The sequence below is a fragment of the Cottoperca gobio genome, chromosome 1 (genome assembly GCF_900634415.1).
Source record: "Cottoperca gobio chromosome 1, fCotGob3.1, whole genome shotgun sequence".
Taxonomy (NCBI): domain Eukaryota; kingdom Metazoa; phylum Chordata; class Actinopteri; order Perciformes; family Bovichtidae; genus Cottoperca; species Cottoperca gobio.
In genome coordinates this window covers 4,432,581-4,459,557 of record NC_041355.1, presented here as the reverse complement: position 1 = coordinate 4,459,557, position 26,977 = coordinate 4,432,581, and the positions used below count along the sequence as shown (strand labels likewise).

The window sequence follows — 26,977 nt, the reverse complement described above, 5'->3', positions numbered from 1 at the left end:
TGACCATGTGTAATATTTTAGAGGTCAATTGACACCTGACTGTTCAGTAAACCCAATTTTTATGAAGCATTTTAGCATTTTTCACTCATTGTTTTGGTTTCATGGCCAGCGACTTTATTGCTTTTGTTCACTCTTAACACTCTCAGCTCCTTCCCAGTTATAGCAGGCAGAGTGTTTTTAAAGTTCTAATGATTCTCTAATAAATCCACTGTACTCTACCTGCCCAGCCCCAAACAGCAGACAGACAAAGTGATCAACTAACTGGGAAACATAATCAAGCATTTAGCAGCTATTATATATACAGATATTTTCCTCAGTAGTTGGTGGAGACCAAAACAGAGCTATAAGGAGAGTGAATATTATCAATACATTTATCACTTGGCCAGACACATAACTCCAAATGAATGATAATATATTTCTGTAATGGATATTTCTAACTGATGAAATATTTAGACTTTGCTTAAAACTATCCTGAATGCTTTAAAATACATGTATCCTGTGGCCCATATCACTTTAATTCCAGTCTAAGGGTTGTAACTAGAACCTTGTAAAAGTGGAACAGTTATCTTACCTAACGTCTTCAGCCAACACTCAATCTCTCTATATTTGTCGTACCAACAGCTGATATTGATGACATGAAGATCTGTTACGTGCTGCTGGATGGGAGCAACGCTACAAGTGATATCTTCTACTTCACAGTTGAAGACAAAGGTAGGAATCCTTCAATATTTCATACTTGTCTGCACTGACACCAAACTGAGGCCCATTAATGAGGAATCACTTACCCGAAGGCTGTCCTCCGACTTTGTGTGTCTTGTACCGGCTTCTTAAGATTGAAACTTCCTGCTCTCTGTCAATCTCCCAAGTGTTTGCATCACAAAGACTTAAGGCAGTTGGCCATGACTGACACCCAGTATAGACCCTCCATCTCTTTTCGCCCCACTGGAGAGGGTAGCAGGTTTAAAGGACAGGGGTCAAAGGGGACTTCAGCCAAACACTGACTGGATTTGTAAACGTGAAAGAGGTGGGACTACCTCATGCTCTAAATTTTATTGTTAAACAATACAACAATAGGATCCTTTCCCCAAGGGCACTTTTCTGACTTTTCAAATGCCCCCTTTAATCCTGTTACGGGTTTGCATGATGAGCTATTCAGTTTAGACGTTCTTCTTGGAATTAGTCTTTCAAAATACACGTTTTGGTTTGGCCTTGAAAATGTACCATTGTGTTTGTGAATGGTGTCAACAAACATTTCAAAAGGAACAATAGTTTGTGAATGTTATGATTGTAGGAATACTGTGAACCCATTCGATGCATTCAATGGGATTCAAATGAAGAGATTATGTTTTCTAGTCTCTATTTTCTGCTTTACAAGCCATCAACATGCAACATGGTCCTGTACATTTCACATTAAATCCTTTAGTTTCTTTCTCATCTTACTCGGGCACCCCACACATATCGGTTTGGTTTTTCCTGAATATTATATTTCTTTACAGTCTCGTCATTGGACGCTGACATGTCTAGTGGTCTTCTGTGAACACATGTTCTTATCCTGTTCATCCTAAAGAATTCTCTTAAATGAACCAGATACCAGATATACTGTAATGTATAAGCTCTGGGGCCTGTGGTCACGTCTAACTTTTACGTAGCTTTACATGAACAGCATTATAAATATAGCAAATGGCAAGCAATAAAAATGCAACAGGTGGCCTTTGCTATTTAAGTATCAGCTATAAAATACAAAACAAGATTTGGAAATGGAATTAATGTGGCAGGGAAAGTTTAGGCTATAATTACGCTGGATTGAGGGCCATGTTGAAGATAGCACCTCATCATCGCATTGACTCGAAGGATGTGTCTTTTTGTCAAATTACTGTCTTTTTGTCAGCAAAGTGAAGCTTCTTATTAGCCTCGACTTGATCCCAGTAATTTACTTTTTCCCCATACTGTAAGTGAAGTAGATGATAATTTATTTTTAATGAGGGTCAGGAGCTCTGACATTGATTGAAATAGATAACAAAGACATTGTTATTGTATTGTTATTCTTTATTCTATAATGTTCACCAGTATTGTTATTATTGTTTCTTTACTTTACATTTGTGACCTATTAATCTGCCTGAAGCAAATCTGGTTAGCTTTTTTTGCGTGTAAGTGGAGGGTTTAACTACAGGAAGGGAACGCAAAGGCTTCAATTAGCTCGACAGTCTTGTTCTGTTTGCTTTCATACATTGTTTAAACTTCCAGCCAACTCAGCTGAACCAGGTGCAGGCTGTGACATAAAACAAAACCGTGTTTCTGCATGACCACGGTTCACATGTAAAGACCACAGACAGCTCACACCACAACATACATGTAATTAATAGCATACACGTTTATTATTCCACATAATAGATGAACTGGTTAACATGTGCACGCCTGCACTCTCACCATCACACACACATACACAGGCAGGCACACACACACAAACAAATACAAAAGCACACCTGGAAAAATATCAAATAACAGGTAAAAGGCAATTCAAGCCAACCAGTGAATCACTTATGTGAAGTGTTGAGGGGGTGACTCCTTGGGGAGGTGGCATCCTGGACGTGTAGAAACATGCAGGTGGAGAACACACTGATGGTCAGCCTATCCGCTAGTTTGTGTGGGAAACAAACCTCCCGGTCATTAGGAGATTTGCACCCAAGATTATCCCCTCAAACCGGTCCCTGTCAGCACACCCTATATTAATCTTAAAATGTCAATCGCTTATTTTCCAAAGCTAAATAGATTTACGTACTCAAACACCATAAAAGAGTGATAAAGTCTGGAATTAAACCAAAATAGAGGTAAATTATTTGGTGATTTCTCTGTCGTTTGGGATCTTTTTTGGAAAAAAACTCAGAGATTAGTTCTACAAGAGAGACAGAAAAGTAAACGAGTACTGCGACCGATCAGAGGCTACCTATCGTAATGTCCACTATCATCTCATAGGCTGTAAACTTATCTTAAAATCTTAACCTCATAGAAAGTGATGAATTGTTTCTTCCCTGAATCATTCTGTTTCCTTGAACATTTCCAAAACTATTTAGCTAAATACATTCTTATGTTTAACACAGTTTGAGTGTGACCTCGCTTTAAGAAATACCCCTCAGATGCACTGATATGGGCAGCTGCTTCGGGGTTTTAGCACCCTTTATGGGGGACTTGCCACTACATGCACTGCACTGATGCTTTTTCACAAGTCAAGAATACACACACACACACGCACACACACAAATAAACACAGTCCAAGTCATAAACATATCTTCAAGAGATAGTATAGCAGTTTGGCATGCCTTATAAGGCTCAAATGTTGCATGTACGTTTCTGCAACTCTGTATATTAGAAACATTAAGATGCTTGAAAGCGCTCCGTCTGAAGTAGCAATAGCATGTGTGTGTGGTCAGGCACAGCTGAAGTGTTTCTTAGTCAGAGAGGTCAGAGGTGGATATTCAGGTTCACACTAAGAGACATGCTGGTCAGCGGTTAAATTCCAGACTCTGAGGAGAAAGTCAGTGTAGCTCTCATCAAGTCAGAACACAGCATGCTGGATTTTTGGCTTATCGGCTGTTTGCAGAAATGTGTTGGAAGTGCATAAATCATTCACACGATAAAAGCAGAAAAAACAATGCGTCAACCTGATGAAGCTGCAATCCAGAATATGGTGTTTACGCACAGATTTGTGACTTGTATACGACTAAATATGTAAATTAAGTCAAACATACAGTATACTCTATATGAGTGTAGATTGAAAAAAGACTATTGCATTTATTGTATCACAACTTGCAAGTTAAGTATTATTTTGTCAGAGAAAATGCTGACTGTAAGCACTTACAATGCAACCTTCTAAGTAAAGTGCATCATTTTAGAAGCATTTTATAATTAACATGTGATTGATCAGATGACCCACAAAGGTCCTTATCTCAGAACTCAAACAGCTTTGGTGTGAGAGCTGAGAGATAAAGGAACATTGATTATTGGGTAGAAGATTTCTCTTCTTTTTATTTTGTAAAGCAGATTTTGTTGTGTTGTCTTTATTTGACAGATGTGATTTTAAACAATGACAAAGAAAGCTGCATCATTTTACTACATATTCTTTATCTGATAGAATTGATTCTCACAAAGCAGTTATGAAAACAAGCTGTATTGTCCTGTGGCAGTGACCTCAAACACAAACTGAAGTTCAACCCGGGTCATCCTTTCTGTCTGTTGGGAATTTCTATTGGAAAAGCAATAACCTACATGCGAATGACCAGGTCAGAAACTCCCTACAGCCATTCAAAGTGAGGGACACTGAGGCAATAAATACTTGTTTTTACAAGTGGATACACAGCTTGCATATATCCTTGCCCATAAGGCTCAGTAAGCCACAGGCTAAGAGAATAAACCCTCATTTTACCGTCAGACGTGTTGAGACGTTCTTAGTCTTAGGACTTGGACAATATATTTATACCAGATCTTTAGACCTTGGAATGCACCAAGTGTCTTCAGAAACACTGCCTCTGCATCCAATGTTAGGCGCAAGATATCCTCAGATTTCATAGCAGTGCTAATCAAACTCAACTGATAAACAGATGAGAAGAAAGAGAGAACAGAACCTCTACATTCAGATAGGTGGGCTCGACCTCTGTGCTTTTTTCTAATAGCAAAAATATAGTCTTCCAGCTCTGCAGAGGGATCATAGACCCCAATGTTATGTGATCATTCAGAGACGGTAGAGGAATGCACTTCCTTGGAGACTCCAGACTCCAGGGCCACAGACAGAGCAAGGCCTGGAAGTGGAGTGGTATCCCGAGCAGACAGGTGTGTACGTGAGAGGGAAGGCTCCAGGGGGATCCCCTTTCAAAGCCCTCCGTCACCCCACTCCCAGCTCCACAGAAATCCAACCCAATCTCAGATAGCCCGATAACCTGCAGACTTCCACTGCGGAGGTGCCTGCTCTGCAGGGGCAATTCCCCAGAGGGTACAATGATACCAAGAAAGGACAAAATTATGAAAAAGATCTAGAAAATGTGTATATGTTTGTCTGTACTTTGGTGAAGAAACAGTGGGTGTATGCTGTTGTACAGTAGGACTGCGTGCTGCCATGTTACACCCCTACTTCCTAACTGTGTTTTGGGATCTTGCATGTCACCCATGTCAACAGTCACCAGGAGATTTACTGGCTAATGGTGCCACAGTCAGGGCCCCCTATGACTAGAAGCTGAGGCCTCTTAGTCCCCCTCCACCACACCCCTCTGTTGTCACTCTCCGTCCTTCCCCTCCTCTAAGACCCCTTCATGGTATTACTGTTCTTTCCTCTCAGGTTTTCCAACATATCCCTTTCAACAAACCATGGTATCACCTTGTTTTCTGTCTTTCTTTCTCTTTTTGTCTTTTTTTCAGCCTTGATTTATGGTGGTTGGAGGGCTGCACGGGTGGGGAGTTATGATCTATGGCTAAAGCGGTTATTCTTATCTGCTCTCATATGGCAAAGCTGTTGCTGCCCTTAGCCAAGCTGTCATTGAGTTACTCGCACTCCTTTCCTTGTCCTTTTCTTTTTAGCCATGCTAGTGGTTGGCTCAAGGGATGGCAATGTCATTCTGTAGGATTGTCTGTCGGTCCACCACTTTGGTCCAGACTGAAATATCTCAACAACTTTTGGATTGATTTCCATTAGATTTGGGACAGACATCGATGGTCACCAGAGGAAGTATCTGTATGACGCACCACCATGTGGCACAAAACATTTGTGGTTTTGACTGAATTGCCTTCCTGTTAACTTCAAGATTAATTGTAATATCTTTGGTCATCACTTAACTTTCCTTATAGTGCAATCATCAGGTCCAAATTCTAACTTCGATAACTTGGGTTTATGAACCAATACTGACAAAACTAAAGACACTCCTATCAACATCAGCTGTAGGTGCTTATCAACAAATGTTCGCATCCTAACGCGCTAAACTAAGATGGTGAACATGGTAAACATTACACCTGCTAACATTAGTATGTTTATTTAGCTCAAAGCACTGCTATACCAAAGTAGAGTTTTTTTCTGTTTTGTTCCTACATACCTATAACTCTAGAGCAGGCTATATAACTCTAGAGCAGGCTATATGACTCTAGAACAGGCTATATAACTCTAGAGCAGGCTGGCTATATGACTCTAGAGCAGGGTATATGACTATAGAGCAGGCTATATGACTCTAGAGCAGGGTATATGACTCTAGAGCAGGCTATATGACTCTAGAGCAGGCTATATAACTCTAGAGCAGGCTATATGACTATAGAACAGGCTATATAACTCTAGAGCAGGCTGGCTATATGACTCTAGAGCAGGGTATATGACTATAGAGCAGGCTATATGACTCTAGAGCAGGGTATATGACTCTAGAGCAGGCTATATGACTCTAGAGCAGGCTATATAACTCTAGAGCAGGCTATATGATTCTAGAGCAGGCTATATGACTCTAGAGCAGGGTATATGACTCTAGAGTAGGCCATATAACTATAGAGCAGGCTATATGACTCTAGTGCAGGCCGAATAACTCTAGAGCAGGCTATATGACTCTAGAGCAGGGTATATGACTCTAGAGCAGGCTATATAACTCTAGAGCAGGCTATATGACTCTAGAGCAGGCTATATGACTCTAGAGCAGACTATATGACTCTAGCGCAGGCTATATGACTCTAGCGCAGGCTATATAACTCTAGAGCGGGCTATATGACTCTAGAGCAGGCGATATGACTCTAGAACAGGCTATATAACTCTAGAGCAGGGTATATCACTCTAGAGCAGGGTATATGACTCTAGAGCAGGCTATATGACTCTAGAGCAGGCTATATAACTCTAGAGCAGGCTATATGACTCTAGAGCAGGCTATATAACTCTAGAGCAGGCTATATGACTCTAGAGCAGGCTATATGACTCTAGAGCAGGCTATATGACTCTAGAGCAGGCTATATAACTCTAGAGCAGGCTATATGACTCTAGAGCAGGCTATATGACTCTAGAGCAGGCTATATGACTCTAGAGCAGGCTATATGACGTTTTTGTACATATTACAAGATTGGACAATGCTTGTAAACAGCCTTTTGTTCATATCTGCTTATTCATCATTCTACCCATATGACTCAAAAGATAAAGATTCCCAGTACCACATGTTGTCATTAGATTTCTCCAAAGTGTTGTAAGCATTTGTGTCACCATGTCAACGATATGGCAAGCCAGGGGTCAAAGATGTGGCTGTCAAATTATGATTTGTAACATCCTGCGGAGATAACTTCACTGTCCTGAACTGAAGCAGCAATCGAGCTCCTGTAATGTGTCAATATACAGCACATGCTGCCGCTGTCTGGAAGGAATGATAAGAGTTATTAATACATCTAATCATACTGCATTCCTGGCATAAATTCTTTGGAACGCAGAGAGGAAGCTATATATTTCACTATTTGAAAAATCTCTTCCTACACTTATTAAGATGTTAAAGAATAAAAATAAAGAAATTCTTCTGTTTCCATCAACGTTTGACATCTCTATGAATAAATAGACCATGCTTTAAAAACTTTGACATTTAAATACCGATCATAGCTGACTGGAACCTCCCCAGTATTTATATCAACAGGATGATTAATGACAAAATGTAATAATGGCGCTGCTTGTCACCTGATGAAGATATTCTTAGATGGTTGCTGTTCCTTGCATCATGCCTGTGAACGTCAAAGCCTCGTATTGACCTTCCTCTCCAATGATATCTCCGGCCTGACCCACTATCCCACTGCATCTATGTATGGTGCAGGCAGCACTGCTGTGTAAATATGAGCTGATGAAGAATGTGCTGTCAAAGGACGCTGGTGCAGAGAAACGTCTCCGTCTATAATGTCCTGTGTATGTTTTGATGGGTCTTTTTTGCTGAGGCAGGATATTGGATATTTGAAATGTTATGAAGAGTAATCTTTCACTGAGTCATTCTGGCATGCTGCATCCAAAATACTGTATTTCACAATTTTATAGCTTTGCGTTTTCTAACGCTAACTTTTAGTTTTACATACCTAAATGTGTCACTTTGTAGCAGACCACTGCGTGACTTGCACTAAAATAAGTCGAGGTCTGGAGAGGATCCAGTTGCTCTCACTCAGGTCCTAAAACAGAAAAATATTATCATACTTCTTTAATATTCATTCCCTGCCCTTGTCAGTGATTAGCATCAATCACACTAAAGCTAATTTATGAAATAGCTGCTAACAGGGACGTTTAGAAACACGTGCGGCCTATAAAACTTTACATCCCAGCTGAAATTATGTTGATTGTCAGTTTGAAAAGCTAATGGAAATTTGAGCTGAGCCAGGCAGCTACTGTATGTATTGGATTTGATGGCCAGTCTAATATAGTATGTGTCATATAAATTGTGATATATTAGACCATCAGTCATGTCTAAAATGTTTTTCGACTTTTATGTTTGCAGCAATTTCACTCGTCTATTTAAATCATTTTCATTTCTGTGAGGAGCCGTCTGTCTGTTCTGGTTGTTATCATGAAAGATCACCCTTGCTGGGAACTGTGGCTTTTTGATTATTTCTTGATTTTCTTGAGACTCATGCCAGCTCCAGCTTCAGTGTCTCACAAAAGAAGTCGTAGAAAGGGAGATTCCCCTCTCTTACACTGGTGTGAACAATGAGGAGGCAGGCAGGGAGGCATGCCATGGTGGTAGATCAGGCCCACCCAGACTGTGGCCTGCTGTCCCTCTCCGTTGTCCGTCCCCTCAGCGAACAAAGCCGACACAGGGAGGAAGGGGAACATGGAGGGGGGGGTTTGTGGAGTACAGCTGTCACTCTGCTCCACATAATATGGGAGTCTGGCGGGAAGGAAGAGACAGATAGACGGACAAAGACAGAGAGACAGAGATCTTTGTTTCAGCCAGTAACTAGATGCATGTTATCATGTGACTTTGTGTAAGTAAACAGTGAATGAGATACGTTTGATTCATTGGTTAGGCCGAGGAGGAACTTAGAACAAAAACGAAAAGAAACTAGCATTTTCAATAACACTAAAAGTAGTAATTCTGGTTATTCTAGCAATAACAATGAGTAAATTCAGTTCTGATTACAAATTACAGGCAGTTAAACATCAGGAATAAATCGTTCCATTCATGCAAACCCATTACGTCCATTCACATACAGTACGCCATGTTACACCTGTTCGTCGAGTTCACATACACATATTTTCATTGCTGAGTTTTTCTGTTTTGACCATATCACAGGTCACGTTCACTATCGTAGTGTTCATGTATTCTTGACATTATGTGTAACTCTTACAATATTCTAAAAATAGTTTAAAATCTAGGTATAGGAGTACAAAACGTATCACAAACTATGAGAAACAAGTGCTTCAGTATCTCCTGAAATCCATTGTTTTGTGGGTTCACCGTAAGTGTCTGTTATTCAGCACAATATAATCTAACAGTGCAATACTGTGTTCTTGTCTTATTCATAAAAAACTCCATTGTTTTACTCCTCGCAGCGCTGCAGAAACCTAAAGCCTGATTGCTCGATGCCAAAACAGAGGCAGCTTTTTGTCTCTGCCGTGTTCATTTGATAATCCTCGACGATAGTCAGTGACTAAGCTTCTCTTCATATCAGCTCCAACGAGGGCCGGCTGCCAGGACACACTTTCACAGAAACAATCTGATCATTAAAGTTTGTCAAAGACTCTTTTTATTGGGTAATTGTACATCTTTTCATTTTTCATTAAGCAGTGCAGATTGATCAAAAGTCTTATCAGTCAGGAGTTGATATACATTAACCAGAACACAGTTATACTGTATGCTTTCTAAATGTAATCTTTCATGCACAAACTGTATAAATACTTAAAGGTACTGGGGCGAGCAAAAACAGACATGATGCATGTTTCCTGTATTTTTAGCCTGTGACCGTTGGAAACCTGAGCGTGGAGCCTGGTCGAGGGTTGCTGTGCCCGCCGGGCTCTGCTGCTCCATGTCTTTAACCAGGCGTGGGCTCCACTAGTGAAGTAAATGCTTTCATGTCTCTGTCTGTGCGTGGCAGATAGAACAGGTTTACAGCCATCTTTAGTCTATTCGTGTCAGTGAAGATGTGATCGAGTATATTGTTATTGTCCCAGAAAATCCACTTGTTGCTATCAGTTTCATCTGAACATGCCTCTGTGCTCCTGTTGTGACTCGGCCTGGTTTTTCGTTGACATGTGGGTTTGAGGAAGTGGCCCCCTTCCCATCCTGAATACCCACCTTCAGCCCCCCGTGTTTTTTCATTGTCCACAGTCACATAGCATAACATCTGCAGCCTCTTTCGTCCTCACTGAGGCAAAACTGAGCTCAATGCTGGCTTATTGTGTGGACAGTCAGAAGGTCCTTGCTCTTGTTCTTCCGTTTACTTTTTATTCAAACTGGAACTATGTTTGTGTTTTTATCATTTCTGAGACATATTATTAGTTTTTACAAAGAGATAATAGCAAATACCAAACTGCTGAGTGTTTCTTCAGACCCAATGAAGTTCCCTCTCTCCTCTGGGCGTCTTCAGCACAGTTAGGTCAGCAGGGCCGCTGCCAGTGTGACCAGCCGTGCAAGACTGAAGAGAGACAGCCCGCTCTAACCTCCCTGAACCAAAGAACTGAGTTTGACCCATTTCACATCAAAAGTCACAGGTCACCAGGCTCTTCTCGCTGAAGGATAAGACACTAGGGCCTTTTCGCCGCTGTTGTTAAAAAAACATTCAGATTATGTAGCAGAACCCATAATCTTAAATATCTCCGAAGCAGCGGGTTTTAAATCAATGACCAAAGCTGAGCTGACAGTTTGAGGGATTACATGAGTCATGAGATAGTGTGGATTAAAGTAGTGGATCAGTGGCAGGTGACTCTCTGAGCTTTAAGAGTTTGGTTCAGATGCGTGTTTCAGGAACACGGCTTCTCACGGCGGTGAGATAAGATGATGCTAGTTTAAGAAAGGCGAAAAGTATTATTTGGCAAACGAGAAGTGTGTCTTTGCGGTCGATATTGGAGCAAAAAAAAAGAAAAGCCTTACTGCTCACACTTAAACTTCACCTTGTTCAAGAGGGAGAGCAACAGAGCGTGGACATGATGGGGTGACACAGATTTACAAGAGGCCAGCTCATTAAAGAAATCATACTATGACAGAAATCTTCCATAAGCAGAGCATGTATATCTATGTTTGTAAGGCGACTCTTCGTAAGGCCGCTGAGGTTTAGGGAAGCCCTGGTATTAAGTTATCGTGTTTCCCTTCCAAAATTAAAATGCCCTTTTGATTTCTTTGTATCCTTGAGCCCAGAGCAGTTTCTATCCCTCAGTGGCTCCTAACATGAACAAAATAGATCGTACTGCGCTGTGGAGGAGGTCTTTGAAATGAAGTATCAGTGCAATAAGCTTTTTGTTTCCTGTCTTTAGGCGGAAACAAACTAAAGCCTCAGCCATTCCGGCTCAACTGGGCCTGGATCTCTCTGGAGAGGGAATACTATTTAGTGGATGAGGACGCCAAATTCCTGGAGGTGACACTGAAACGCAGAGGCTACCTGGGAGAAACGTCCTTCGTCAGTAAGTGTTGACAGTCTTTATATTTTATAACTCAATGACTTATAATACATTTATATACTAAATATGTATATGTTATTTACAGATATGTTTCTTCTGTAGCATTTCTGTCAACAATAAACTGATATGAAGAGCGATGACACTACACAGCATGCCCTTATTAAACTGACAATTTAACAAAGAGTTATTGTTCCTTCTAACAATTCAAGGGCCGGCCCTGCTATAGCACATCAGCATAACCCTCTCATTTAAAATCTCTGCAGATTTAAATTAAGCTGCAGGATATCCCCAGTTTATCCCGCCACTTAAACTGAAGAAAAACACCAAATCAACACGACACTAATAACAATGTTGTGTCCCGTAAAGGTGCAAATCTTTGTTTGACTGGTGCTCCATTTCCTCTCTTGTCTGAAAGAGGAGTGATTGAGAGCACATATAACCTTTCCTGGTAAAGGTCACAAGGAAATGTCAACATGCGGGTCTGTTTGGCCGCATCACACTTGTATGCAACAGATTTATGACAACATATGTTAACGTGTGCACTTCTGTAAATCATGTACGTCCCTCTCCCTCAGGTATTGCTACCAAGGATGGAACAGCTGAGAAGGACAAAGATTTCCGTGGAAAATCCCAAAAGCAGGTCCAGTTTAATCCCGGCCAGACTACGGCAACCTGGAAGGTAAAAATCTTCACAGACCAGGAGTTTGAGACTTCGGAGACTTTCGAGATCCAGCTGTCAGATCCGGTCATGGCTGTGCTCGAGTTTCCCGACATCGCAACAGTCGAGATTGTGGATCCTGGAGATGGTAGGAATATAGTAGTTAAAGCCTCACCACCATAAATGCTGCCTTTATTTTATGTATTATTGAATGAGTTTTTATACACGATGAATCATCATAATATGTATTTGTCTTCCAAAAACAGAATCCACAGTCTACATTCCTCAAGCAGAGTTCAAGATTGAGGAGGATGTTGGAGAGCTGTTGGTGCCGGTGCGGCGCTCAGGAGACGCCAGCCAGGAACTCATGGTCGTTTGTTACACTCAGCAAGGTGAGAGGAACCTGTTTGTAGTTAATGTCATTCAAAAGAAAAAGTGTGGCACTTGAGTATTTACGCAGAAATTGCTGAATGGCGATGATGACGAAATAAGTACGAACCATTGAAACGTTGCACCATCAGCCCAACGTGGTGTAACCAGCTCCTTAGTTTGAAAAAGGTCTTTCTGTACTTGTGTCTGAGTTTTTACCTTGCCAATCAAATTGCCTTTGTGGATTAATGAAGTTGTATTAAAGTCAATTACATTTTAGTTTAATTTAATTTATTTTAGTTTTAATGTATCTTTTATTTTATTTTATTTAAAAGTCCAAGATTTCATGTAAATAACTAGACTTTTGATTAAATCAAAATGTAGGTAAAGTAGTAAATGTGGGACCTACTTTGTCTTAAAGTGTCTATATTGTTTTTACGTAATTCTTTTTATTTGGGGCATTTTTGCATTTCCCAGAGGACAGTGCAGAAATGGGGGGGGGGGGGAGATAACATACTGAAGCAGTTTTCCTTCATTGCTTTTATTAATGTTTTAAATATGAAATGTAATCTTTCCGCTCTCTGTTCCCATCGTTTCTCAGCCACGGCCATCGGCACCATCCCCAGCACTGTGCTGTCCTACTCTGACTACATCACCCGGCCGGAGGACCACACCAGTGTGCTGCGTTTTGACAAGGACGAGCGGGAGAAACTCTGTCGCATCATCATCATCGATGACTCCCTGTATGAGGAGGAAGAGAGTTTCAACGTCAGCCTCAGCATGTCCATGGGCGGCCAGCTGGGCGCTAACTTCCCATCCGCCAAGATCACCATCTTGGCTGACAGCGATGACGGTGAGTGAAGTTGAATGTAGGAACACTTTTCTTACCCCAAACTTCAAGTGTGTGAGTGTTCAGTTTAGCAGATAGATGGATGGACAAATAGACAGAAGCAGAAACCTTGTGAAATAAATACAGATATGATATGTATATTATCTCATTTCAAAGACGTCAGCGTTTCATAAAAACCTCCTGATTCTTTTGAAACTACCAACAAACCTACACATTATTTAATACATTTACATTTACAGATAAACTTAATGTAAGGGGAAGAAGTCATGTCATTAATAACTATAAAGACGCCAGAACAGAAAGTGAGCCATGAGCTGATTTATGATTATTAATATTATTAAAATAATATTTTTACTTACTGATTTCTTTGAGTATAAGTGTTGTAGTACCAGTCTGACTATGATTATGAGTCATGGCTTACTACCTAAAGACAGAGGAAAGATACTTGTTTGTTGCAAAACTATTGAAATTTCAAACTGATGCACACAAATCAACAAAAAGCACCACACGGAGAACTATCACGGAAAAGCGACCTGACATTGAGCATGAAGCCCAGAACTCATTGCTTACATGATTTACTATTCAAAGCGGGTGTTGCTTGCCTAAAGGTCAAGAAATCATGTGCTGTGGTTACAGTGTGACTGACGTCGTGGTGGCAGCTGTGGGTGATCCTGTTGCTCAGCTTGTCCCTTTGATGCTCATTTTGGTATCTGCGCACCATTAATCCATCAAAAGTTCACAGGCGACACAAAAAACCACAGTCGCTGAAAACAAAGCCCGGGATACTGTACCTGCCTTAATGGCTTTACGGTATTTTCTGGTCCATTACCCTTCCCGTGCCTGGGTCTGACTGCTTTGCTTACACACTCTGCTTCATTTATCCACCATATTCTGTCTGAGTGTTGGAAACAAGATAACAATAGACAGGTGTTGAGAGGGAGAACGGCGGTCTCAGTTGATGTTACGCTACACTGTAGCCTATCTGACAGATAAAAGGGCTTTAAACCTCCCTGTGCTCCTCGAAGCGACCCACAGTCCTCATTGGCATTCAGGGGAGCTCAGAGGAAACAGAGGGCATCCCTTTGTCTGCAGGGAGCAAAAGACAGGTGGTGGAGAGAGAGAGAGGGACTATTGTCCAGGGAATCCAAATGACTGGCATGTTTTTACTCTTTCTCCTGTTTGATGGCATTCAGGGCTACATTCCCTGTTTCTGTTAAAGATATTAGACTTTCAACTCGAGAAGGAATGCAGTTTTTTTTAAAGCTATAAATCACAAATATGTCATTGGTTTCATTTGATCAGTCAAAGAAAATGTCTTAACAAATTTGACAAATTGTTCCCCCTCAAATTCTTCAAATCCTTGAGGCAAAGAAATGTTGTCTTCCTCACATTTCTCCAACAGTTGACTGAGGCTAATTTCCTGGATTTGCTTGTTGTAGTGACAGACACGCTGGTGGAGAAAGCATCCCTCCCAACCAATTTGGAACATGAGTACAATTGAACTATATGTATAAATAATCAGCGTTGCATTCCCAGACATGTGAAAAGACAAGAGAAGACTCCTCTATTGTGGGTTTACTTCTTGGTGGGTCCTGAAGTAACACCCTACCATAAATCTGGTTCAGAGTATGTGTCTGTGTGTGTGTGTGTGTGTGTGTGTGTGTGTGTGTGTGTGTGTGTGTGTGTGTGTGTGTGTGTGTGTGTGTGTGTGTGTAAAACCAACTGCCTGTCTGAGTAAACTTGTGGTTTGGACTCCAGCCAACACCGAGCCTCCATTGTTACTGTATTTGTCTGGCTCTTCCTCTCACTGATATTTAAGGTTGCCATGTTGGCACTCATCCCCAACCCCCCCCCCCCCCCCCCTTCTCATCCTCCCTGGTACTAAATCGCTGCCTTTGAGGCTGAGAGGCATTGAAAGTGTGCCAGAAATCCAGTTGTCTGTCAAATACTAAATAAGATCTGCCAATTCTGTTCAAGCACCAATAACTGAGAGCAACTATGTTTGTGACAGCTGATGTGTTTTAGCTTATGGTCATCAAACAACACTTTCATACAACATTTAAATAGAGAAAATGAAATGAGCAGTTTAAAGTCACATGACCATATCCCAAACTCAATTATTGCCACAAGTGAAGTATGTATGTATGTGTGAATCCTCCTGGTAATTGTATTGTATATGTTTATTTGTTTTTGTTTTAATGATGCTGGAGTTCTTATCTGGCAGCAACGTTATAATGACTTTATAAGTTGTAACTAATGGCTTTAATAATGGTTATTAATGCTATGAAAGAATTAGTTGAAAGCCATTAATGTGGATCATTTTGTGTTTGTCAAATTGTGAAAAAATCTGTTGCTTACCCGACACCTGATTGGATTATTGCAAACAGTCTTTATTCATGACCTTTAATCATTTATAATTGCAGATTTGACGGCTTAATAGAAATGAGAACCCCTGAACATGTATTAATAGATTACCCACATTTAATCCTGCATTATTACCAAAGAGATTTTTCACAGCCTGGCAACCTGAATTTTGTTCTTGTTGATGATTTATGGCTGAACTATAAAGCATTTGTAGATAATTTACTAAGCATTAATAAAGCAATTAGTTACTTTTACTAATTATTACTTACAAACCCTGTATAAAGCATTATTTTAAATTGCATTTGCACTCAAAATGTCTCTGTTTATACCTTTTCTCAGTTTTTTTATAGTCCAGAAAAGCTAAAGACCTGAATGTGTACGCCTCTATCAGTGGATCTCCAAGAGCACTGGCTGGAGTCTGATGAAAACCAGCTTTATACAGAAGTGAGGAGAGATGAATTGACAATGTGTTCCAGGAGTCTGAATTCTTGCCCTCTGCCTTTGCAAAGTGGATGGTTGCCTCTCTGTCTCTGCCAAACCCTCGCCATACTGCTTATCAGCTGCTCGATCATCAGAAACTGGGAACATCCCTTCACCCGTGAACACACAAGCACACGCCTTATTCTTCAGGTGTATCCCCGGCCCTTTGGCGTTGAGTTCAGACAGAGCTGTCCGGATTTAGATAAGTGAGGGGGGAAGGTTGAAGGAGAACAGGATAAGAGGGATGAAAGCTCTCTTCCTGTGCTGAGACAAAAATTAGGGAGTTTGCTCAGCTATTCGTGCCAATTTGTCCCCGAACCCTGCTCGATTAAAAGCTTATGTTGCTATGTCTTTCTAACAAAAAACCTTTGTTCCGACAAGTAGACGAAAATACAATATCCAGATTGTGACAAAATGTCCTGATGATAAATGTATTTTATGTACTGTTTCATCGCCAAGTCAAATTCCTTTGTACGTTATACATTAAACATTTCTCAATTGTACTTTCCTATTATTCCCGAATCCCACAGAGCCCTCGCTGTACTTTGGGGAACCTGAGTATTTTGTGGATGAGAGTTCAGGCTACGTTGAGGTGAAAGTCTGGAGGACAGGGACCGACCTGTCCAAGACGGCTACTGTCACCGTCCGCTCCAGGAAGAGTGAGCCTGTCTCTGCAGAAGGTAAAATCAGCAGTTTGACACAGCATTTACTCATGATTTTTGCATTACATTGTTAGTTTATAGTTTCCTCTCTACCTGGCAGCTGGACTGGACTACGTCGGCATTAGTCGCAACCTAGACTTTGCTCCCGGAGTGACCATGCAGACATTCAGAGTGACCATCCTGGACGATCTGGGTCAGCCGGAGCTGGAGGGGCCTGAGACCTTTGACCTCGTGTTACGGATGCCCATGAATGCTGTTCTGGGAGAACCGAGCAAGACCACCATCACCATCAATGATACAGTCACTGACGGTGAGTGTCAAATATAGTATGTCCTATAAACTATATTCTATATGAAAGATGTGAGTCAAGTTCTATGATTGTTGTTGGTCTTATTGTTTAACTTATTGTTATTGTTATTGTAGGTTTATATGCAGCAAATAAATGATAAAACATGTGGGTTATTGTCTTTACAGTGCCGAAGGTTCAGTTTAAGGAAGGAAGCTACAAGGTGGATGAGTCCGATGGGGAGGTAACAGCCATAGTGTACCGCAGCGGAGACATTAGCCTCAGCTCCACGGTGCGCTGTTACACTCGCCAAGGCACTGCTCAGGTCATGATGGACTACAGTGAAAGACCCAATACTGACGCATCAATCCTCACTTTCCTACCAGGTGAGACTACCCCTCCCTCCCTCTCAATCCCTCTGTTCCTCTACATCCTGCAGCACTCACCTGACCGTGTTCAACCATTTTTCTTCAGGTGAAACTGAGAAGCCGTGTGTGGTCAGCCTGATGGACGACTCCGTCCACGAAGAGGACGAGGAGTTCAGGCTCGTCCTGGGAGCTCCCAAGAGCAAGTCTCCGTATGGAGCTTCTATCGGGGAGCAGAAGGAAGCGCTGGTCTCAGTCACAGACAGGACAGACAGTACGTACTTTACCAACACAAACAATATTTTAATGACTGAAACGTTGAAAAAGAAAATGTCAAAACAGTCCGCATAACCTCAGGAATTGCCTTATCACATAGATAAAACCAATGGGATTTTTCTAAATTATAAATTGATCTCACATCCCTTAAAAACTACGGCCGAGATGCCCTTGAGCAAAGCACTTCACTCCTAACTGTGGAGGGTTTTACACCAGCCAGGCTGCAAATATGAAGGATGGATGTTGCTGCAAAACAATTGCACATTTATTTTACATCTATAAATCATGGAAACTGTATATAACATGATTAAATGAAGTAGTTTGATTTGAGTTTATTGGCAATCTTGCTCATATTTACCTGAATAGAAACATAATTGACATTATTCATAAAAATTGTACTTAATCAAGAATATAAAAACATATATACACCCATACATTAATACTAGCACATACACATTTACAAATAGAGTCATACACTTTCAACCATACACACATAACAGAAATGTCATAAACAACTAAATACAACACACACACACTAAAAAGAGATAAAAACACAAATGCAGCAGACAGAAAAGCTGCAGGAAGAGTTGATGCTTTAAGCCTGTTTATTTTCTTAAATGTTTTTTCTGTTCTTGTAAAGTAATCTGTTTGTATATTTGGGGAAAGAAATAAGCCTGTGGCCGTTTTGGCTCATGTGTAATTCTTATTTTCTTCCTGTTATAGAGCCCATCATCCGTTTCGCTCAGATCAAGAACAGCGTACGTGAACCTCAGGTCAAAGGTGAGGTGGCTATAGTGAAGATTCCCATCCTGCGCATTGGAGACACCTCAAAGGTCTCAGTGGTGAGAGTGCACACCAAGGACGGCTCTGCAACCTCCGGAGAAGACTACAACCCGCTGTCAGAGGGTGAGAGCAGTAGTGGCTGCAGAGTGACACAGTACATCTTCATAACAATTAATGTCAGAGATATTTATGCTTTTTAATCAATGCTCACTTCACTGTCTCTGTGTCTAAGATGTTGAGTTCAAGGAGGGTGAGAAGGAACACTTTGTGGAGATTGAGATCCTGTATGACGGTCAGAGAGAGATGAGAGAGGCCTTCACTGTACACATGAAGCCTGATGACAACATGGTGGCTGAAATACAGGTGACACAAAAACCCCATGCCACATGCACACAAACAAATATTAAACCTTCAGCCAGTCTTACATGTGCACACGTACAGCGCTGCATATCTACACACGAGAGCATGCGCCCCTGTCATGTCAGCCTGTGTTAAAATAGCCAGGCAGCAGCTGGCATTGCTGTCAACACGCCTGGACCACAGAGTCTTATAAAAAGCTTTTCCCTCTGGAATGAGATGCTGAGGGAAATGTCCCAGCACAGCCAAACAGTAGACAAACCTATTAACAGAACTGCGACATTCTAGCCATATACTGTACATCAGACATGTACCGCTCATGTGACAAATTCAAATATGTTACGTACCAAAATTTGAAATGTGGATGATAGGATGAAATGATGAAAGGATGTTAGACTTTGGCAGAGGTAATGAATGAAGTGAGATTTTAAGTCAGTTTGTAAACTTGACATCCAGCTACTATGCTTCTCCTCTTCTTGCTAGATGAACAAGGCCATCGTGTACATTGAGGAGATGGACAGTGTGGCAGATGTGACCTTCCCTGCCGTGCCCCAGGTGGTTTCCCTGCTCATGTATGATGACACAGCTAAAACCAAAGAAAGACCCCACCCGCCCAATGGATACCCTGTTGTGTGTGTGACGGTGAGTGTAATGCTTCTGAGGTGAAGCAGCTTTCGGTCTCTATGCTCCCGCCCACCCCGTGGTACAAGCTTCCTGAACACCAGCTGAAAATGTCATCTTGTTTTTATTTTGTAATCTGTAACTATTTATTTGCCTAGCTTTTGCTTTTTGTGTTTATCGCTTTTTAAATTACAATTTCTTTCTCATTTTTAACAGTCTATAGTCTGTTTAATGCAAATTTAATGTGTTCTTCACGTCTTATGTTTTATATATTTTATTTAATATAATTCTATGCCGCTGTGAAGCACTTTGAATTGCCTTGTGTCTGAATGGTGCTCCATACAGTAAGTAATATTGCCTTGCTTTCTGCTGTTTGAGAGCCACACACATCTCCAGATTTATTTAATTTTTCAGTTGCCATCTGTCTTGTCATCCCTTGCAGGCTTGCAACCCCAAGTACCACGACTTTGACAAAACCGGTTCCATCTGCTCTGCGGAAAACATCAACGATACGCTCACTCAGTATCGCTGGTTGGTCAGCGCACCTACCGGGTCAGATGGAGTAACCAGCCCCATGGGGGAGGTGGACACTAATACTTTCTTCACCAACACCAAGTCCATCACTTTGGATTCGATCTACTTCCAGACAGGCTCGAGGGTTCAATGTGCAGCAAGAGCCTTCAATGCCAATGGAGATGCCGGCCTGGAGCTGTCCAGCCCTATTGCTGTGATCAGCAAGGAGGAGGGTAAGTGAAACACTGATGGGTAGGCCTGTCGCAATAATTACATTATGGACTTATCACACGATATATGGACATAACCTTGATCATTTTTGCTGATCTCGATATTGCCCGCTTTGATCTCGATATTGCCCGCTTTGTTAAAATGTGTGTTAAGACTTGGGCATTGAGCATTTTTGTTAACAGAACCAGAGTGTCCATTTTATTTACTGTTTTGGTTGTGTGGTTCTATTAAATTTGGGTATATACATTACATTTTTCACATTACAATCCCAATGTATGAATATTATTAAGAATGAAAAGTGTATTGCTCTTTGAAAGGGTTTACTTGCATTGTATGCTATTATATTATCATTATATCAGTGGCATAAAATGGTCTTAAAATGAAAATAATACAATTTATCTTAATTAATTATAGGACAATGCATGGCAGGCTGACTGATGTACATTCGGTAAAGAGCTCAGCGGTTTAACTGACTTCTAACTCTTTGCAGGTATGTGTCAGCCTCGTATCCAAGGAACTGTTGGAGCTGAACCTTTCTCTGCTAAGATCCGCTACACCGGTCCAGATGACCCCGACTTCCCCAACCTCATTAAACTGACTATCAACATGCCCCACATGGATGGTGAGCAGTACACATTTGTTGCAACCATTGCTATATATTCTTTAATGTTTAGTAGGCTAATCTAGTCAAAGACCCAGAAAATTAACAAGCTTTTCACTCTTAACAGGCATGTTACCAGTGATCTCCACAAGACCTCTGACCAACTTTGAGCTCACCCTGAGCCCAGACGGCACGCGTGTGGGCAACCATCGCTGCTCCAACTTGCTGGACTTCAATGAGATCCAAACAGGCCATGGCTTCATCACCGATGCAACAAAGAACCCTGAAATAATTGGCGAGACTTCACCCTACCAGTATAACCCGATCATGCGCTCAACCAATTCTCTGCGCTTCTACAGGAACCTCAACTTGGAGGCCTGCCTCTGGGAGTTCACCAGCTACTACGACATGTCAGAGCTGCTGAATGACTGTGGAGGCTCCATAGGCACCGATGGACAGGTAGGACATACATAATGGAAAAACATGCAGAGAAACAAACATCAGAATATATAGTGGGTCAAAGTAAATCCATGCTCATTTTTCGCACAAGTTCAAATTTTAGTGAACTTTGTCAGTCAGGAATCCAAAATGGAGGAAACTATTGTAGCTTATTAGCTGTGTTGCACCATCCACTTTTATTTTACTTACTGTGGTGGAAACAACTTCACAAAAGAGGAATGGTTGCAGACAGAAGTTTTTGCAAATATGTCTTTTGAATGAACTGTGTGAACTTAATTATCCCCTTAGAGATTGAGCTAACCAGCTTGCTAACTAACAGTAACTGACCGTTAGCAAGCTAGCTATCTCAGAGAGGTTTTCCCCATTCAAAAACGGTTTAATAATTGAAATAATCTAGGCTACAAAGACAGAAATGTGGGGATGAAACAGCTGAGTATATAGAAAGAAGCTCTGTAAACTATTGAGACTGATAACTCTAGTATTTTCCAGCTAATTTGTTACTAGTTAGCTCCAAGCTAGCTTTGAAGCCAATTTCATGGCGGCCAAACCGTGGAATTACAACTGCCGGGTCCGTCACGTGATGCCAGTGGGCCCTAAAAACACATTTCCCATAAACTTTCATTGCAAAAGAGACGTCTGTAAATCAGTGTATCAAATTTTGTTAGAATATTTACCTGCCATTCAAGACATTTTGGCTTCATGCCCCACTTAGCAACTTAGCATCTTTGATAGGAACGTCAGCTCACCAGCTACAGTCGTTTTCCAACCAGTCGCTGTCCTTGTAAGATCACATATTTTTCAAGTGAATTTCCCTGTGCCACTTTTTGGTGTGACCAGGCCTTTAAACTCACACAGAAATACTACGACAGATCCTACATTATCCTTGACAATGCCTGTTTTATCTCTTATTTAGGTGCTGAACCTGGTCCAGTCCTACGTTACTCTGCGTGTTCCTCTGTTTGTGTCCTACGTCTTCCACTCTCCAGTGGCTGTGGGAGGCTGGCAGCACTTCGACCTGCAGTCAGAGCTCAAACTCACCTTTGTGTACGATACAGCTATTCTGTGGCAGGACGGCATCGGCAGCCCACCTGAGGCTGAGCTACAAGGTATGTTCTCAGAGTGAAACTGCTCCCTGGTGGTGCTTACAGTCTATTTTTTGAAGCATTTTAAAACGTTGTTCTCTGTTCTCGTAGGAGCCATGTACCCAACCAGTATGCGTATAAATGAGGAGGGACGTCTGGTGGTCAACTTCAAGACAGAGGCTCGCTTCAGGGGACAGTTTGTTATGTCTCATTCAGGTAAGACGGTGACGCCCACACACACACACACACACACTCACGCCCTAAATCTATGCAATGTGGTCATTCTATACAGCGACCTCCTATTGGATTACCTTATGGCCGACATCCTCTCTTCTTCTATTCGTGGAGTTATACATTCGGGGTCCTTCCTGTGTGAAAGTCCCAGAGGTCATTCCAGCAAATGTCAAAATGACCCTTCAGCGTTTATAGCAAGTGGCACAAACAATGTAGAAGGTCTTAAAATAAAAAAAGTAGACGTTTGGACGAAATACAGCTTTAAAGATTTATGACTGTCTACATGTTTGTTTTTATTAGGAAGCATCATTTTCAAAGATACCATAACATGGTATTGTCATACTTCTCTTTAATATAAACAAATATGTCAAAGACACAAGAAGTACACTTATATATATATATATATTTAGAAAATGTATAAATATATGAAAACAATAACAAATTAATTAATACAAAATAGTAACAATAACAATATTACTTGTATGATTTCACATGAAAAAGATTCTTGCCTACAAAGTAAAAAACGAATGCCTCTAACCCAAAACCAGCCTCACACTCTCTACATGTTTGTTTTCAGGAACCAGCGTGACGTCTATGGTGATGTGTGCCGACCACCCCGGGCTGACGTTCACTCTCGCCCTGGTCAGGACCGAGCCTACCTACAACCAGCCCATGCAGCAGTGGAGTTTTGTCTCAGACTTTGCTGTAAGTCGATATGCAATAACGATCTTGCCAGATGTGGGAAAATAAACTTCATAGACAGTCTTAACATTGTTTCTGTGTGACCTCTAGGTGCGAGACTACTCTGGGACCTACACAGTGAAATTACTCGCCTGCATGGCATCACCCAATGGGGAGTTCAGCATCCCTCCTGTCTGCCACCCAAGAGAGCCGCTAACCTTTGACATGGACATTCGCTTCCAGCAGGTTAGCCTCGATATCCTGACAAAAATCATTTTATGTAGTTATAGATTCAGTCAGGTCCACAGCAAAAACACAGTTGGGTTATTTCTATGACAAAAAGACCATCTTAAATATAATTTAGACTTTATAAATATATACATATATGTACACACATTCATACAGATTAAAGAACAAACTAAATTCTAATTTAAATATAGATGCATTTACAATATAAATTATATTCAACACTCAAATTGCTCTAAACTGACTACAATAGTTGCTTAATTTACCTCTATTACAGATGCTATAATTATTCTTCTCCAGACTCATTCCAAATATGAGATCATCCGTGCCTAAAATGATTTATAAATTATGCATTTGAACCTTTCTTGTTCGTCTTTGAGTCTGTTTCTTTAAGCTTTAAGTTACATTTGTCAGCTATCACATTTACTCAAAACGTTTGTTAAGATTAAACTGTTCTGTGTTTGGTAACTCTTTTTGTTGTGCTCCAGGTGAGTGACCCAGTTGCAGCTGAGTTTAGCCTCAACACTCAGATGTTCCTGCTGTCCAAGAGGGAGTTGTGGTTGTCCGATGGCTCCATGGGCTTTGGAGAAGGGACTGATGCTGCTTTTTCAGATGGTACTGCAACACTGCCACCTGGTGGATTTTAGTAAACATTACAGCAAATGGGGCCATTAACCCTCTGAGAATCATGTTATAGTCCCATCTACCATTTAATCTGTTCTTTGCTTCAGGCTCCATGATCTACGGGCGTGTGATGGTGGACCCAGTCCAGAACCTGGGTGACTCCTTCTCCTGCAGCATAGAGAAAGTCTTCCTCTGCACTGGAGCCGATGGCTACGTTCCCAAGTACAACCCCACCAACAAGGAGTACGGCTGCCTGGCAGACGCTCCCTCTCTGCTTTACAGATTCAAGATCCTGGTAAGATGCAATGAATCCACACGGACAATACTTTAGTCAAGTCAAGTTTATTAATCAAGCACATTTCAAAACAACAAAGACTGACCAAAAGGCTTTAGTAAGAGATTTATTTATTTTAAACACAGGAATGATCGAAAAACAACAACATAAATAAGAGAATATAAGTACATTAATAAAAACATAGAATATCTTGATGAAATCACAACATAAGCAAATGAAAATACTAATAAATAAAGAACAGTGTGGAGGAGGTCTAATTGTTAGTTGCAAACTATTCCACAATTTACAGCCCACAACTGAAAATGCTCAGGGAGTTGTAAACTCATTTCTGATTTCTGTGTGTGTTGTTCTGCAGGATAAGGCCCAGCCAGACACTCAAGCTTCAGCATTTGGAGATGTTGATTTTAAGGCGACACTGGCTCAAGACACAGCTGGAGGTCTGCCTTTGGTCAGGCAACCAGGATCAGATGGCTTCACACTCTCCTCATCTCCACTTTTCCAGGTCTGTATAAAACTCAAAATGCAGTATATTCATGTGTTGCACATACAATTTTAAAATGATGAAACTTTTTTTCAACCAATTCTATGAACTCAGGGAAAGCGTGTCCCACGTGGTAAAGTTTGTGTCGGTACTGTTCTTGTAAAGGTTATGTGATTATTTTATTTGCACACACATACTGCAGATAAGGAATAGACTCAAACATTTTGCTTCTTCTGCAGGTGGCTGCTGGTCGAGAATGGTTCATCCACACTATTTACACAGTCCGCTCGCGGGAAAATGCCAACCGCAACATTGGCAAGCGCAGTGTGGAGTACCTGCATCACAGCATGTCCGCTGTCGAGCAGCCCGAGACCTCCAACATGGCCACCCACCGTCACCGCCGTGCCGCCCCTGCTTTCCCTGACTCTGCTGTGACCCAGGACATCGGTGTTGAAAACAACCGTGGCACCAACCTCCAGCACATCGCTCTGGACCAAGCAAACCGCATGGTGGTCAGCCAGCGCCAGCCATGGGCCCCTAACCGTGACCCTCTCCTGGAGCGCCCCCTGCTGGAAAGCTCTGGCAGAGAACTAGCTGACAGCTCCACCCTGCCCATGTTAGTGGGCCTCGCAGGTCTGATCCTTCTCATCTGCCTCATCGCCACCATTGTCATTCTGCTGCTGCGACGCAAGCAGAGGGAGAAGAAGACCCAGTTTCCCTCCTTACACCACCTCCTCTTCTTCTGCCTACAATGGCAACAGCCAAGGTGCAGCAGGCATGTGGAGCAGCTCTGACAACTCTGAGGTCTAAATGTGGACCCCCTCCACCTCAAACACCTACCCCTTATTAAAAAAAGACTATGATAGTCTCCTCCACCATTGTGCCTTCAAAGCCCAACTCTTGCAGCACTGAATAGAGCCCAGTACAACCTGTGGCCAGCACAAAATGTCAGTGCTTGGGGGGGGGCCTACATGCAGAGAATGCACCAGTTTTCGGAGACTTCTTGATCTCTGATGACGGTTAGTTCTTGCTGTAATGTACTGTAGGTTTTTGCAGCCTGTTTTGATTCATGGATGTACGAAGGAGCCCCTCACAATAATTCACCTGCTTCATTGGTTGCCAATTTGTAAAAATATCCCGCATTATCTAGCGTTTCCAAATGCATGAAAAATCCCAATTTAGTAAATGCAATTATTTCTCAAGAGAAAAAGGCAATGTTGTTTTAAAATTCATGAAAAGGAAATAATTTTCCATGTTCCTCCTTTAAAAATAACTACATTATAAGTTTTTTTTATTCCTGTAATTCACTGTGTTCATGTTTTTATTTTGTGGAGTAGAGCAACATGGACTGAATGTTAGTTGAAGCTGACCTTAATGAATGATGTGATAAATGATTTTTATTATTGATATTTAACTGTTGTGCCTTTAAAAAAGCCTGCAGTGCACCTGCCCACTGCTGAGTAACAATACCACTATGGTGTCATTGAAAGGGATTGTAAATGTCATTTAAGTCTTTTGAGAATGCCGAAATTTACTTTTTATTTTTAAATATTTTTTCAGGTCTATGTGGCTGAAATCAGATGCAAAACTATCTGTGTACATATCAATGTAGGACTATGAAAAAAAGGTATTACTACACCCTGGTGAAACTTGAAAAATTATGAACTCTACGTCTTTCTGGTTTGTCGATCAAGTCCTGAAAAAATAAGTGCAGTATAAAAGTTATTCTTCTTCTACAGGTGATCATATATATTTTAATGTGCCAATTGTTAGTAGACTTTTATGGCTTATTATTTTCTTCAATTTCAAAGCTCTTGGTATGTATGTACACTTCAACTGCCAAATATAAATGTCCTTTTTTTTTTTGAATCAGTGTCT

At 41.3% G+C, this 26,977-nt stretch overlaps 1 protein-coding gene across 1 annotated transcript in view; it reads left to right on the top strand.

Moving 5' to 3' along the window:
* Positions 1 to 26,968, top strand: part of frem3 (Fras1 related extracellular matrix 3) — a 32,088-nt gene extending 5,120 nt beyond the window's left edge. Inside the window, exons 2-24 of the mRNA XM_029434076.1 lie at positions 622 to 711; positions 11,438 to 11,584; positions 12,157 to 12,387; positions 12,506 to 12,631; positions 13,210 to 13,461; positions 16,833 to 16,982; positions 17,065 to 17,274; positions 17,439 to 17,636; positions 17,725 to 17,889; positions 18,615 to 18,797; positions 18,907 to 19,037; positions 19,515 to 19,673; positions 20,095 to 20,398; positions 20,887 to 21,018; positions 21,125 to 21,456; positions 22,370 to 22,562; positions 22,650 to 22,754; positions 23,350 to 23,477; positions 23,565 to 23,699; positions 24,188 to 24,314; positions 24,431 to 24,618; positions 24,974 to 25,120; positions 25,339 to 26,968. Of these exons, the coding sequence (XP_029289936.1) occupies positions 622 to 711; positions 11,438 to 11,584; positions 12,157 to 12,387; positions 12,506 to 12,631; positions 13,210 to 13,461; positions 16,833 to 16,982; positions 17,065 to 17,274; positions 17,439 to 17,636; positions 17,725 to 17,889; positions 18,615 to 18,797; positions 18,907 to 19,037; positions 19,515 to 19,673; positions 20,095 to 20,398; positions 20,887 to 21,018; positions 21,125 to 21,456; positions 22,370 to 22,562; positions 22,650 to 22,754; positions 23,350 to 23,477; positions 23,565 to 23,699; positions 24,188 to 24,314; positions 24,431 to 24,618; positions 24,974 to 25,120; positions 25,339 to 25,893 (4,388 nt within the window). The 3' untranslated portion in view covers positions 25,894 to 26,968. The remainder of the gene's footprint in view (positions 1 to 621; positions 712 to 11,437; positions 11,585 to 12,156; positions 12,388 to 12,505; positions 12,632 to 13,209; positions 13,462 to 16,832; positions 16,983 to 17,064; positions 17,275 to 17,438; positions 17,637 to 17,724; positions 17,890 to 18,614; positions 18,798 to 18,906; positions 19,038 to 19,514; positions 19,674 to 20,094; positions 20,399 to 20,886; positions 21,019 to 21,124; positions 21,457 to 22,369; positions 22,563 to 22,649; positions 22,755 to 23,349; positions 23,478 to 23,564; positions 23,700 to 24,187; positions 24,315 to 24,430; positions 24,619 to 24,973; positions 25,121 to 25,338) is intronic.
* Positions 26,969 to 26,977: the final 9 nt, after the last annotated feature.